The sequence below is a fragment of the Haemaphysalis longicornis genome, unplaced genomic scaffold, assembly GCF_048455015.1.
Source record: "Haemaphysalis longicornis isolate Haplotype H1 unplaced genomic scaffold, Haemaphysalis longicornis Haplotype H1 scaffold_1, whole genome shotgun sequence".
NCBI lineage: Eukaryota > Metazoa > Arthropoda > Arachnida > Ixodida > Ixodidae > Haemaphysalis > Haemaphysalis longicornis.
The window spans coordinates 262,991,999-263,006,959 of NW_027526203.1; the positions used below are offsets into that span (position 1 = coordinate 262,991,999).

General features: G+C 47.9%; 1 protein-coding gene across 1 annotated transcript in view; it reads right to left on the minus strand.

Annotated features, from left to right (window-relative positions):
• Positions 1-12,054, minus strand: part of LOC144145228 (uncharacterized) — a 37,698-nt gene extending 25,644 nt beyond the window's left edge. Inside the window, exons 1-3 of the mRNA XM_077676769.1 lie at positions 11,921-12,054; positions 10,505-10,530; positions 6,993-7,034 (exon numbers count right to left, since the gene is read on the minus strand). Coding sequence (XP_077532895.1) covers positions 6,993-7,034; positions 10,505-10,530; positions 11,921-11,960 — 108 coding nt within the window. The 5' untranslated portion in view covers positions 11,961-12,054. The remainder of the gene's footprint in view (positions 1-6,992; positions 7,035-10,504; positions 10,531-11,920) is intronic.
• Between the last annotated feature and the right edge of the window lie 2,907 nt (positions 12,055-14,961).

Genomic DNA, 14,961 nt, shown 5'->3' on the forward strand with positions numbered 1-14,961 from the left:
CCCCTCTGCTATGAATTGGTAAAAGGAGAGTGGCCATTGGGTGTACAGCAGTTAACTTTAAACACACGGCAGAGGCCCACCTTTGAGTGCGCGCTTTACACTTTGACTGGAGAAAGGCCGGGCAGAAATTACCCGGCTGAAGTTCTTCGGCTGATTTTAAGCCGTACAGGCTCGTGCTGCTTGGGAAATACATAAGCGCAATTCGCTCAACGTGCGCTCAACTAGTTACCTACTACAGACAGTATTGACCCCGACGACGTAACAACCACCCCAAAACGCACCACCGGCGCTACCACAGTGAATCGCAATCTCGCAACTCGTCCCAGTAGGCTTTCGTGGTCGTGCTTTGCCAGGTTAATACCAAATATAACACAGCTTTAGAAACCATAAAAGCAGCGGGTAATGATGCGTGGGTAGCAAAATGACTGCGCCCATCTTTATCTCGGTTACAACACGCTAAGTACTTGCCCATTTGGATACGTGAGTAAGTCTCTACACTCATCCTTGACCGCTTATCACATGGCGCTGATGTCGTTAGCGACTGTATTTCAGATTCCGCACCGCGCGAACAAATCTGTTTATGTAACTTATGAAGCGTGTTAAAACTAGTCGCAGTAATGGTAACAAAAATGTATACAAAGTTTTGAAGTTTAATTATAGTTGAAAAACATGCACGCATACGCTTACAAAAATGGCAACTGTCTGTCGTCCCCGCTACTCGTTGTCTGTGTTCACTGGTAAAAGAAGAAAAAAAGGCCGATTTCTGCGAGTACAAATGGTATGTACGTTCTTGGAGTACTTTTTACTCCTTTTCAAATGTGTGTTTTGGTGGTCTGAAGCTATCAAACACGCTGCACTATCTTTTTTCTTTTTCATTCATGGCTCCAGACGAAGTGGCGTTGTTGTCGGGAGCTCCACTGCCTTGCCACACAAGGTAACCAAGCAACCTCATCGTCAGTTGCGTCTCTTGCGTTGTCGGTGACGAGCTATCCAAAGACATCTGCGACACCAGGTAGGGCGAGATGGATAGTTACATGATGGCAAAGATGGAAAACCTAAACATGACGATGGACTCTTTGAACAGTAACAGCCCCATCTCACTCTCCGGTGACAGCGATGAAGCTGGGTGCGCAATGCCTCGTGTGCAATTGAAAGATAGCGTTGGTACGCCGTCATTCACGATCCTGAAGAGTACCACAGACTCTGAATGCTTCAGCGCGAGCCTGAAGAACGATGGCAGTGAAGAATCAGACAACTGGCCGCGTTTCATGAGTCTGCAACACCAACCGGCAGCATACGCCCCGGGAGACAACGTTCAGAATTCATACGATGCCCCGGTGAACATATTGAAGTGTCCTCCAGAAGCTCGCTGCTATATCGCGACTCTGAAGAGCGATGGCCCTGAAGAAGCGGCTAACGGTTCGCGTTTCGTGAGCCTGCCGCAGCGGCAAACAGCGTACGCGGCGGGAGACATCGTTCGGATGCCGTGCGAGGCTCCGGTCAAGATATTGAACCGTCCCCCAAGCGCTTATTGCGCTAGTGTGACCACGGAGAGCCGAGGCACCGAAGGAGTGGCCAACGGGCCGCGTTGCATGAGCGTTCCGCAGCGGCAAGCTGTGTATGCCACGGAAGGCAACGTTTGGAAGCCGCACGAAGCGACGGTCAAGATCCTGAAGCGTCCCTCAGGCGCTTGTTGCTCCAGCGTGACTCCAAAGAGAGATGACACTGAAGAATCGGCCTGCGGATCGAGTTTAACGAGTCTGCAACCACGGCAGACTGACTATGCCATGGAAGACGGCGTTCGGAAGGGGTACGAGGCGCCGGTCAAGATATTGAAGCGTCCCCCAGACTCTCGCTGTTTCAGCATGACACAAAAGAGCAATAGAACAGAAGAATCAGCCAACGGGCTGCGTTCTATGAGCTCGCAGCCGCGGCATATTGCGTACTCCGGTGAAGACAATGTTCAGACGGCATATGAGGCATCGGTCAAGATACTGAACCGTCCCATGGGTGCTTATGGCCCAAGTGTAGTTTTGGCGAGCGATGACACTGAACAATCGGCCAACGGGCTGGGTTTCATGAGCCTACAGGAGAAGAAAACTGCGGACGTCATGGAAGACAGGACTTGGAAGCCGTATCAGGCGCTGGTCAAGATACTGAACCGTCCGTCAGGCGCTTATGGCTCTCACGTAACTTCGGAGGGCGATGGCATTGAAGAATCGAGGCGTGGGCCGCCTTTCATGAGCCTGCAGCAGCCCTACACTGTGCACTCCGTGGAAGACAGCGTTCGGAAACCCTGCGAAGCGCCGGTCAAGATACTGAACCGTCCCCAAGGCTCTTCTTGTTCCTCTAGCGTAGCTCCGAAGAGCGATTGCACTGAAGAATCGGCCAACGGACGGCTTTCAAAGAGTCTGCAGCAACGAGAGAAGGACTACATGGCGGCAAGGCTGCGGATACTGGGTTCAGCACACGGCAAAGGCGACCACCGAGCGAAAAGGAGTGGCAGAAAGAAATAGCGTGTGGTGCTGGCCCATCTAACCGAATGGTTACCACAACACACCCCGTACTTTTTTCGGCCAGAACGAGTTCTGTACAGAGGTTCCCACAAAAGCTGATGTAGTCGTAGGACTTATTCGTTTGCTTTAACCTTGAACGACCTTCGTCGGTTCTTAACGGTTCGCTGATGAGATGACGGGTCCTCGCTGATGTAAACTATTACTGCTGGCTTCCTGAAACTGATGTGCAATACTCTGCTTTTAAATAAACATGACTACGCTGCACAGACGTTTGAGTGAGGTCGCTTGTATTTTCTTACTCACAAGTGTGTACGCTTGGGAGGTACTTTTGAAACTTTGTAAAAAATGTTCTTTGGGGAGCACGCATGACGGTACGTCTTATAGCCTGTTTTGGTGGCGGGCCTCAATAGACGCAGCACATGCCGGCGGCTGTAGAGCCACTCGGATCCACTCGATATTGCAGCCGACGATGCAATGGAATCCGACGCGCGAAGTGGCCGCACCATTCATTCCGATGGCCTCCGGATCAAGGTGATTGGAGAGCGCATGAAGCTAATGCCGCTCAGCGAGGTTACCACCCAGCAACCGCTGTCAACGCAAGAACGCACACATGCCTCTCCGGCTCAGAGCCCTGCTACAGGCCTTGTCTTCATGCCGCGTCTACCACTCAACAACACCGTACTCTATCGCCTTCGCTCAATACTGAACATCCCCAGGTGGCATAGGGAAAATATAGATGACTATAGATCTATAGGGAAAACATGGACGACTAGTAACTTCCAAGTTGGAAGGGAAAAATTCGAAAATACAAACAAAATAAAACATTGGGTCCGTACCTGCTTGCTTCGGTGCAAATATAGATGAAAGACGACAGCCTTCTGCGACACCTGTCTCGTAACACCCACTGCAGAAACCAATGGGCTCCCTTCTGGCCAATGTTATCGACGACCTTAATATACTGCTGCTGAACTATACCGATTCACCAACCCACACTGGTACAAACGTCACCAGGGATACCACCCCGGACCTTTGTTTCCTTTTGGGCTCCCTAGATGCCTCCTGGTTTCTCCCGAAAGAAAACGTTGGATCTGATCATGAGATTATACTAATAACATTAAAAACCACAACTACAATGTTCAGGATCCCCAGGTGGTCAAAATTAATCCGAAGCCCTCCATTACGGCGTGCCTCATCGCCTGCGTTGCTTCGGCGATTCCGAATCCTAACCAGAGTCCGTGCCTGGAAGCCTTCGTCCAATTTCTTTAACATATTGTGTGCGTAAATTGGTGGAACGCATGTAAATCCGACGTCCACAACACTACCTAGAAGCCAAGGGTCTCATCCCAAATACCATGTATGGTTTCAGAAAACCTCTGTGCACGCAAGACCTCATCCTTCAAAAACAGGAAAAAGTTATCATACCAGCCTCCCGCAATTTCTCGCACCATTCTTGCATTGGACCTAAAGGGAGCGTTCGATAAAGTCTCTCATTCCGCCATCCTCTTCCGTCTCAACAGAACAGGGGGTGGCTTGCGTACTTACTCGTACATTGCCGATTTGCTCACCCGACAGGCGATCCTAAGAGCCGGTGAGGTCAAATCTGATCCCATCATCCCAGGAGATCGAGGCTCCCCACAAGGTTCTGTTCTTTCACCTTTACTTTTTAATATCGCTCTCCTAGACTTCCCTCGTCAGCTTAAAGCCATTCCCCGTGTTCATCACGGGCTGTATGCAGATTAAATTACCATTTGAACTGACACGGGGCCTTTAGATGAAATTCAGATACCCTTCAAAGAGCCACTGACACTGTGAAACAATATGCCTCATCAATTCCACTTTCGCTGATCCCCAAAAAATCCGACTTCATTATTGTAAGAAAAAGTTCCCCTGCATCCAACAAAGAATCAGTTCAAATTACCCTCAATGGTCAGCTTATATGTCCCATACCTTCACTCAAGATACGTGGTGTTACTATCCAAGCCATACACGGAACGATATCCAAACTCACCACAGTGTTTACTCAAGTCACCCACATGCTTCGCCGCATCTACAATCGCCACCACGACATGAAGAAGGAAGACCTCCACCTTATCCGCGCCTTCTTCATATCACGGGCCATCTACATCGCCCCCACCTAACTCTCAGCAAAAGTGACACGGAAGCCATTGATCGCTCTCATCCACAAAGCTGTAAAAATGCCCTTAATCTCCCTATGTCCACCGCGAAAACTAAACTGCTCCAATTAGGCATTCACAACTGGGTCTCGGAACTCGTCGAAGGGCATCTTTCCAGTCAGCGTCTCCGCCTATCTCAAACACCAACAGGACTGGCACTTTTACAGGACCTCAAAATGTCAACTCCTCAGACCACGGACAGAAAACCTCTTCCCCATAATTGGCTTCAATCCATTCGTATCCGCCCTCTTCCCATAAGCATGCATCCGACTTTGCACTCGGGTCGTCGCCACGCTCGTAGCTAAGCCCAAGAACGAATCTACGGAACCAATCCTAATGTTTCATGCACAGATGCCAGCCCTTACTCCAATCCGTCCCATCACTTAGCCATGGTAACCACCAATAACAAGATCGACACCTACGCCTCAATTAAGACCCACATCTAGGTCGCAGAAGAGTTTGCTGTGACGCTTGCCTTCACTCAGACTCCCACAACGATTGTAATTACGGACTGTCAAGCAGTCTGTCGTAGCTTTTTAGCAGGTAACGTGGAAGCTACTCGCTCAACACGCCCACAACCGGAAGATCGACATTGTGTGGACCCCGGGACACTCCTCACTAACGGGCAATAGCTTAACCCATAGACAAGCCTGCAAACTTTCCTCCCAGGCCTCTGAGGAAACACCGAGTCTCGTTCCCCTGCTCACATTTCAAGACATCCCCCAACATTACCGCACTTCACAAAACATTTCCCCCCTTTTCACTCGCAGCTCACTAAAAGAGAAGTAATACTCTGGATACTTCAGAGAAACACCTTTCCTTACCCGACTTGGCTACATCAATGCCCCACCCGATGCCCTGCCACATGTAAATTCTGCCCTAACCAATGTAACCTCATTCATATGATCTTAGGGTGCGCACATAACTCCGCCTTCCCACCTTTACCCACTTCCCTTCCCCTCCCTGAGCTGTGGGAGAATCTGACGACCAGCGCCGGCTTGGATGCCCAGCAACTCCTGGTGTCCAGGGCTGAGACAGCACGGTCGTCCCATGGTCTCCTGGACTGAGGGACCACCCCCACATCACCAAGCTCAAAATAAAGTTTTCCTCCTCCTCCTCCTCCACATCTTCCCTACTTCAAGCTGCTCTCCCTACCCCTCACACCATAATAAATGCAATTGAGGTTTTCTCAATTTGATTCCTTTTTTTCGTTCACCCTGTTCGCGCGCCATCTGTTGGGATGGGACCTCTAATTTCCATTTTCTTGAAACAGTTCGAGGGGCCCCATTTTTGTAGTGTTCCTTTTGATCCCTCCTGCCCTCGCCACGGTTTCTTGCCGTGCTTTTAAAATGAATCCCACGTATATTTTTGTTTAAAATAACGCTGCTACTGTCAGTTATATAGGTATGTTTTGTTTGAAATAGGCCTAATGTTTGTTTGGTGATCTTGTTGATATGTATGATTCACACCACCCGTTCGTGTAGTTTAGAATAGTTTTGCCTATATATACTTCTTGTTCAAACATTCTTGCAACTTTTGGCCCCGTGGCTGAATCGAGTGACAGACTGACAGACAAAATTTTTTGTGTTTTGGCAGCCAAATAATGACCTATAGTTTTTAAAACGCGTGCTTCCACGCCTTATACATATGGTTATGCCTGAGTGTGACACGTTATGTCTGGAAAATAAATGCATAATTGCTCAATTTAACGCATGAAGATGATTGTTTGGCTACCGAATGTCAATGCTTCGATGAAGTCGTAATGACAACTATGATCATCACCGTATATTTGGCCTATCTGTGTACATGTAGACTAGCCGACGAATGATCATAATGGACAGTGGTTTTCATAGTTTATCGGATAACTTCCTGCGCTGATGGACGACGATAGAAACGATGATGATTATATTGTGTCCACTGGAAAACATCTAAAATAATATAGGTCACATGCTGATTAGGTACAAAGCTTCTTGGCCTATCCCTCGCGTGGGTATGTGCCATGCTCGGACGCAACCAATAAAAAACAGCTTTATTTGGCAGGCAGCTTCTTATTGAATCCCCTGCGTGGGTATGTGCCGCCTTCTCAGGATACCGACCATCCAACTAACCGACCGACGGGCGTAGTTACAGTGACTTAGAAGTGGAATGTCGTTTAGTTGCACCATGATTCCCCGACAACGCGGCATGAACAGATGTGCTGTAAAGGGAGTGTTTCCGGCAAAAAAGTTTTTGGGAATGAAAACAGGTGACTACGGTATGTTCTAGCGCGCTGTCAAGGGTAAAAAACTGTGTTAGTACTCACACGAGGGGCTTCAGGTTTAAAGTTGAAGTTGAACTTCTTCCGCTGCATAGAAAAGAAGGGCAATTATGAGAAACCTGCAGGGTCAGCACGTGTCCTGGAGAAAGCCGTAATTCTAACGAACTCATTTTTGTTAGTGCATGAGCCCATGGGGCCATGCAGTGATTTCTACGCAAGAAGGTATGGTAAGTTGAGTGCGCAACAGTCTATTGTCTCCTGCTCCCAGGTAAGGGGCTAAATTCCAGAAAAGTGGAAGACTACCCGCTTACTGAGTTCTCGGGAGTTCGTTCGACCACATTTACTGAATGGACATTGCGGCAGCGAGGAAGCACCTGACTTAAGTGAAGCGCACACCTGACCATGGTCGATACACATAAAAAAGACTTCCTACGTGTAACCTGTAAGTGTAGCGGTAGCTGGCAGAATATTGCGCTCGGCCGTCGCAGTTTCAAGTCCGCGATGCACCACCGTCCCGGTTACAACACGCAGCGCCATGCACAAGACCTCCTCTCAGCCAGATCGACGCATTAGCCAGCGCTCAGCAAGCGTGTACAGTGGCGCCTACATCATATAGCTCCCTTACTTCTACACGGCAAGCGGCGGCAGTGGAATGGCAACTTCAAATTTCTGGTTAGCGCCGCTGCCGGGTAATAATGACGCGCCACACTACTAAAGTTGTTTTTCATCTACCGGCATGGCTTGGAAGTGACTGCGCTTGCCTGCCTGTGCACAATAATCGCATATCGTCCAAGTGAACTCTGAGCATGATGCGCTGTTGTACGCATTAAAGGAACGCTCGACACTTTGGGTGAGCGCTCAGCGCATAGTGCAACGCAAGTTGTGTCTGTTTGAAACTGTCCGCTTTGAGCGATCCCGGAATGGCTGAAGGCGGATGACAGGGATGGGACAGAAAACAAATACGGCGCAGTGTTGGTTTCTGCGTGCACGTTAGAGACCTCGTAACCCAAACTACGTCATGACAGAAAGCGGGCGCAAAACACTGGCGTTTTTGAAACGGACAAAACTCAGAATTCTGCCCCAGAGCAAAGCACAAAGCTGTCGAGGCGCCGCATTTTTAATGAATACTGTTAAAGCTGGACAGCTTTAAGTTCGAGCAACGCCAGACTCGATAGGGCAGCCTCTTTCTAATAATATTGGCGTTCCATTGCGACTCGTTTGGTTGTGCACATGCTTTATCTGAACCAACCATGTTCAAACACGCTAATCAGCATACAAGAGTGGTGTCAGAGGCGTTTTACATTACTAAATATTGTGAATCTTGCGTCAGCCAGCCTTCTGTGATCTTGAACAAAAGGGAAGTCTCTTAGCTTGCAGAGCGTGTGCTTTGACAAGATGTAGACCTGCGCGTTGGTCTCTTCTGGAATTGAACTCTTTTGACATGCGCGGTTTTCTGTATATATGTTTGCTTTATCAGTAAAAACATCAGCTGTGAGTGCAGCGCTCTGTTAGTACCCTTTCTTGTCCTTGTCTTTCTTGCGCTGGCTGTTTTTCAGTATGAACCCGTACCAACTCGCCCAACTTACCATCTTAGTGGGTAAAGTTACGTCGGATGGAAGTTTAATTTTTGACTTCTAATTACCTCGGACGTAACTGAACACAGCGGTTTGAAGTTCCATCCGGCGTAACTTTAATTTTTATTTTTTGTGGTGCCGTCCGATGTAACACTAATTTTTATTTTAGGTTACATTGTACGTAACTCAAACCATCCGGTTAAAGTTCAGTGGGACGTAACTTCAATTTTCATTTTGGGTTTCGTCGTTCGAGCGGTTTTTTTCCTGTGCCTCTCCTATTTCCAACCTTCTTTGTGAACAATCAGCTTTGAAGCAAACGCCGTCAAGAAACAGTGTCTTTTCGAACGCGTGCCCGTACGCGTCTATCTTCGATTATTTGAAATCGAAAAGTTTGTTTCATTCAGCGCTGAGCTGATGGTGCGCGACAGTGAGTTCGAAGCGACGTTTAAACCACTGCTACGCTCTAGACCGCAAGCAAGAAAGCCTTGGAACATCGTCGGAGCTGCTCTATAATTAAACTGTTCGGGTTAGTCACTTGACTCATAAACACAAGATCCCTACAGCGCCGGCGTAGGGACTCCGCGGCGGCCGCGTAGTGCGCTGCCTGGAGCGCGCAAGTACTGCGTTGCGGCCATGTTGCGACTGCGCATATGCCGCGGTTGGACGAGCGGTTGACTGCAGCGCCGCCGCTACTGGCTGAACGGCGTGCGTCAGCCGGAGAGGCCAGGTCGTTTCACTGCCCTGTTCTAGATGACTGTAGTGGCGTCAGTGAAAGTTATGCATAACAAGCAGGGCGAAGTTACAAACAAAAATATTGTACATAAAGAGAGGGGGAGAGAAGAAAGAGTAGTTGACCCCCTCCATATGATCAACTGATTGCTTTTCTGAAAGCGGTGTAATATAGTAATATATGTACAGGTAAAGCAGACACTTTTAAAACAGAACACACAAAAAAATACCAGTCAGTGAGAATACTGATTCATTTGCCCTGTCACCTGCACGTTCTAAAGGCCAAGTATCATGTATGTTGGGTGTATCTCTCGATGGCAGCCCACCTTCTTTTCTGATGATTCAGCGCGCTCTATAAAGCTAAGAACACTTAGCTTTTCCTGCTCCTAACTGGGCTAAGATCCTTTCATTTTAGGTTTTTATGAACAGCCCAGAAGACATGAGGAAACATAGTGTCCTATTCATATAAATACAGTGGCTCGCGAGAAACTTATGTGACCGTCGCGAATTCGCCTCAGGCAAACACACGCTTTTAAAAGTAATAAATGCTAAGAACGGTCTAAGCTCCAAGCTCCCTTTTTCTGACCGCGCAAAAGTCGTTTCCTGTTTACCGCTGATGGGCTGTTTCCTACAGCGGAGTATTTAGAGACGAAAAAAAAAAACATGTTATGCAAGCATCATGGCGACAGGCTATGTATGCGCGGACTTTCTTCGAATGAAACCGTGAGACATCTGGTAGTACTTTCCATGATCTTTCTTCTGGATAAATAAAAATATTTATTCTCTGTCTCTCTCTTCTCCTCTCTCTCTCACTCTCACTGTAACTCCCTCCATACCCCTCCCCCCTCTCTCTCTCTTCCTCTCTCTCTCTCACACACACTGCCAAATCTCGCCTTTCATGCACTTTTGGGATCCCCCACCGTTGGATCTTGCATAAAAGTGATATGAGATGGATGAAAACTCAGCTGAAAGCTGTTGCACATGCTCCGAGAAAGAAATTCCTGGAATGAGGAGAAAACAACTGTTGGGGGATGATTTCGAAAGACCGGGGAGATTTCCATGCGTATTGTGATAAGTTCTGCCTGTGGAGGGAAGAAACGGACTCTGAAGACACTACGTAACTACAACCACTCCCTATGAAACTCCTTTTACCATGCCGTTGTCCAATCAAAATGCGTTCGGGGTGATGTTGGTGCCACATTGCCTGCTACGATACAATACCACATGAAAGAGCAAGGTGAAAATCTTACTCACCCCGCAAACGCCACTGACGGCCATTGCTGCAAAGACAAAAAGAAAAAGGCGATGCATGTATTCGGACACGAGCAAATCCACACGCACAGACACTGCTCCTCAATCCACTTTTCCCAAGCGTGAGGAGGACATGACAAACCATCGGGTAAAGCCTCGATCATGCCTCCGGTTAAGCATATATGCTTATATTTTTGCTGTGGTAGCAAGTCTGCGGTAGCAAGCGGTGGTAGCAAGTCTGCCAGAATTCTCTCAACATGAGAATAATTTTTTTATAAAATATTTTATATTTTTGTTCTTGACAGGTAATAGTAGTGTATTTTCAGTTATTAGTTAATATTTTCAGTTATAGTTATACATATATTATCAGTTAATAGTTACGTTAAGTATACGTAAGCATATTTGTAATCCCTTGAAAAATCAAATGGAGGAGGTCGAGGTGCAATCTTAGCCACCCCCAGAAAAGTTTCTGGGTACGCCCCTGTGAGGAGTGGTACTACAGTGTTTCTGTTCTCCATTCAACTGCCCGCTTTGGTAAGGAGCGGGCATTATTACGTGCGCACAAGCGGGGAAGTTTTATAATTTTTTTAATTGCAGTCGGGTAAAATGCATGGTGAATGAAAGGAATGTCTGCTATTGTGACCGTTTAACAACGGTTTCTGTTCTTCACTACAGGCTTGCTAGCAAATAAGCAGCACCATCGCTGGAGAGGCTCTGAGCTCTTATCACACAATGGGGCTGGCGCGACAAATCTGTTCGTGCGATTATACGTCCATACGTTACTAAGTACCCCTACCATGACTGTAACCCGCTTCCTGTACCCTGCGTGCTGCAGTGACTGCCGAGGCCAGAAATCGAAGCGTTGAAATGTTTTCAAGTGAAGATGTTGACCTCAACCACTCCCTCTTCCCCCTCCGTATACATCCCCGCTAGGGTTCGCAGGGGGTATTTTAGGAGACACGCCCGTATCAATCAATCAATCAATCAATCAATCAATCAATCAATCAATCAATCAATCAATCAATCAATCAATCAATCAATCAATCAATCAATCAATCAATCAATCAATCCTAATGTCTTAAAAGTCAAACCAGCACTAAAAACAGCCGCCGTTACCCCTTGTTCTGAAAAACTCCCTCTTTTTAGAAAAGAGTTACTCTTTTCAGGTGAGTGACAAAGAAGAAGCTAGGAAGCTACACCACAGTTTTTCATTCGCCTATTTTCGGATTGAAAGTGCTTGAATAACTTTTCATACAGGAAAGGCCGGGCGAATCCCGTGGATATGCGAATTTGTGTTCACAAACTTTGATATAATGCTCGCCATTTTACAGCTTTTCGACACTGAGACGTCATTTGAACACTAAAGCGGGAATACTCGATCGGAGCCGATCGCAAGAATATGTCCACGACGAAGCTCACCGGCTACGCAGGCGACGACGAAAAGTGCCCAGTGGGACATGGCTACGACACGTGTTTGAAACCGGCAAGCGGCCTGGCTTCGGCTGACTGTGATACAAAAGGCGTGTGCAGCCTTCGCATTTTTATATAGGGTTCGCGAGAAGGGGCGGTTCGTCTTATTATTCAGGTACTAGTGAGCGCAAAACACGTGGTGTTGCAGCTTTCACTTACAGACGCCATAAGTCACCACTTTCAGAAAAGGGAGGACACGGCACCGTAAATATAAATAGCGCTGAATAATCGGCGGCGTTTTATGCTGACCGTAAGGTCTTGAGTAGGATACACGTTCTGTTGGCGAGTGATGGATGCCACACTTGCGGCGTGGTACTGCTGACAGACTGTTTGCAAGTTGAGCTTCCCAGTAGCGGGCCCATTTGAGTTATGTGACGCGCACGCGCTAAGCGATTTTCGCATGCATCGTTTTCGTGTTATCCTGACACCGCGGCAGGAACGCATGGCCCGCGTTGACACGCGCCTGGTTTCGACGCGCTTCAGTGCAAGCCAGCGTTTCGCTTGTGTTTCCTTCTCAAGTTTTCACTTTCGTCCGGATTCATAGACCAAATGGAGGAATTCCTAGCACCAGGGTAGCAGATAGAATAGCATACTCCTGAATTTGCGGAATGGAGAATGAAGAAAACATGAGACGGGGAAAAATATTGTCATGTGCGCGTCGGAATGTATCAGAGACGACTTGCACGCGTCGCTTCGAGTGCTGTTTTTCTTTTTTTAAATAGCCGATTGCCTCTGCAGAGGGCTGCGGAAGAAGTAGAGAAATAGTTACCATTAGGATGGCAAGCACCAGCAGGGCAGCGTGCTGAAACTGGGGGTCGGAAAAAGCTGTCGTCGCGGAGTCAAGCTCGTCCCTGGGGACAATAACAGCAAGAGCTCCGAAGTATTGACGGCCACGGCCTTATCAAGGTCACCCGCCGTGGTGGCTCAGTGACTAAGGCGTTGTGCTGCTGAACACGAAGACGCGGGTTCGATTCCCGGCCGCGGCGGCCGCTAGGCGAAAAGCAAAAACGCCCGTGTGTACGAGATTTCGGCGCACGATAAACATCCCAGGTGGTCGAAATGAATCCGGGAGCCCTCCACTACGGCGTGCCTCATCGGCTGCGTTCCGTCGGTGCGTTAATCCCCACAATCAATCAATCAATCAATCAATCAATCAATCAATCAATCAATCAATCAATCAATCAATCAATCAATCAATCAATCAATCAATCAATCAATCAATCAATCAATCAATCAATCAATCAATCAATCTCATCAAGGCCAGGTGATTGGTTCGCCATGCATTGCGGCCCCCGCATATTGGCATTTCTAGAACTTGCACGCTCGATTCGTAGCGCATCTTTTGAATTTTATAAGTAAATTTAGATGAACCAAACTCTACAGATATATCCCACCCACCCACCATTGCAGCCAACGAAAGTGATTTTCAGTTGAATGAAGTTCTTTCACATTAAGATTTGTGCGTGCGATCAGTTTTAACGGCACAGCAGTTTAAGCTTTTAGTTCCGCCCTATAGCCTTACCAGAAAAAAATACAAAAAAAAAATAAGACCGAGCGCACATGAACGTGCGCCTTGTGAGGAGCGCCCGGCGTCGGCCAGCTTGACCTTCGAGAACACTCTGCCCAGCGTTCGTGGCGTGATCTCTCGCGTGCTGTTCTCGTCGCCAGTTCACGTGCGTTCGCGCCTGAAGTGGGGAGCACCAGACGCTGAGTTCGCGCTACAGACTCAGTTCTCGAAGCCGGTTGCCGCGGGTTCTATCGCGTGCTAACGCGGGCCACTTTGGGAGAAATGTGAAAGCCGGCGGACAAAACTATCCTGGCAGGACTGTAGCCAGGGGTGGTGCTTCGGTGTCAGAGCACCCCCCGAAATGTTCGGAGGGGGCATTCCCCCTCCCCCTCTCCCCTCCGCATTTCTTCTTTGTTTCGTCCAAACTGTTCACACTCCGCAGCGGCATATTAATATGCAAAAAACAAAGAAAAATCGATAATAAATAGAGAATTATATTTGTTTGCGCGCAGGCAATATTATGTTTCGTTTTCGCTTTTAATTTTTTCGAGACAGCGATTACCACCCCCCCCCCCCCCCCCCCGAAAAATATTTCTGGCTGCGCCACTTAATCCACGCCTGCAAGTCATGGAGAACTCTCGGCGGCAAGTTCGGAAATCTATGTGAGGTGCAACAGCTGGGTCTCCGACGAAGGGAGAGGGGCCGCCAGCTCTGCTGTTTCTCTAGCCTTGCACCAATAGTGCAAGCTGCGCCAATTTTTTGTGTACACGGCTGCAAATATTTCCAAATTTTTCAGGGGATCTAAAAGAGTACCCTCCCTCCTCTCTCTTGTTATAGTTTTCTCAGGTAATTTGATTTTGGGGTGGCGAACGGCGCGATTCATGTGAGCGGTTTTGTATCACTCCATTAGGCTTGTAGCCGGCGTAAGACTTAGACTGCCTTTAGTTAACGCGCTGAATTTGTGCTTTTGGGTGTAAATTCAACAACAAAAAATTAACGTGGTTTTTGCCCGACCGAAAAGAAATGATGCGATGACTGGACTTCCTGCAACGTGCAGTCGTGATTGGGAAATTGTTTGGCATCTTTCCACTGGCTGAAGTCGAGGGTTCGACGAAAACCCGTACGGGTGGGATGAAACATGATGCAATACAAATGACAGACACCGACCGAAAGATGCTCCTAAAACTTAAGAAAATATCAAAGCCCCTTTTATTAAACTAGAAAGATGGTTGAAACGTGGATATTCCTCTGCGCGAAATTGGGTGAGTGGGCGTTCGCGATCGACGCCCATTTCAAATCAAAGCCCCCTTCTAGTGATTGCAAGCGACGGGGGATAAGCTCTTCTTCAATATAAATATTGTTACGGCAAACAAGACGTGGAGGCGAAGATGTCGTTACGAGGCGTGTTCACAAAAAGGAGATCACCGCGGTGGTCACGATGACGCGAAACTCGTAAAATTGCTTTGGATTGGGCGAGTTGGTT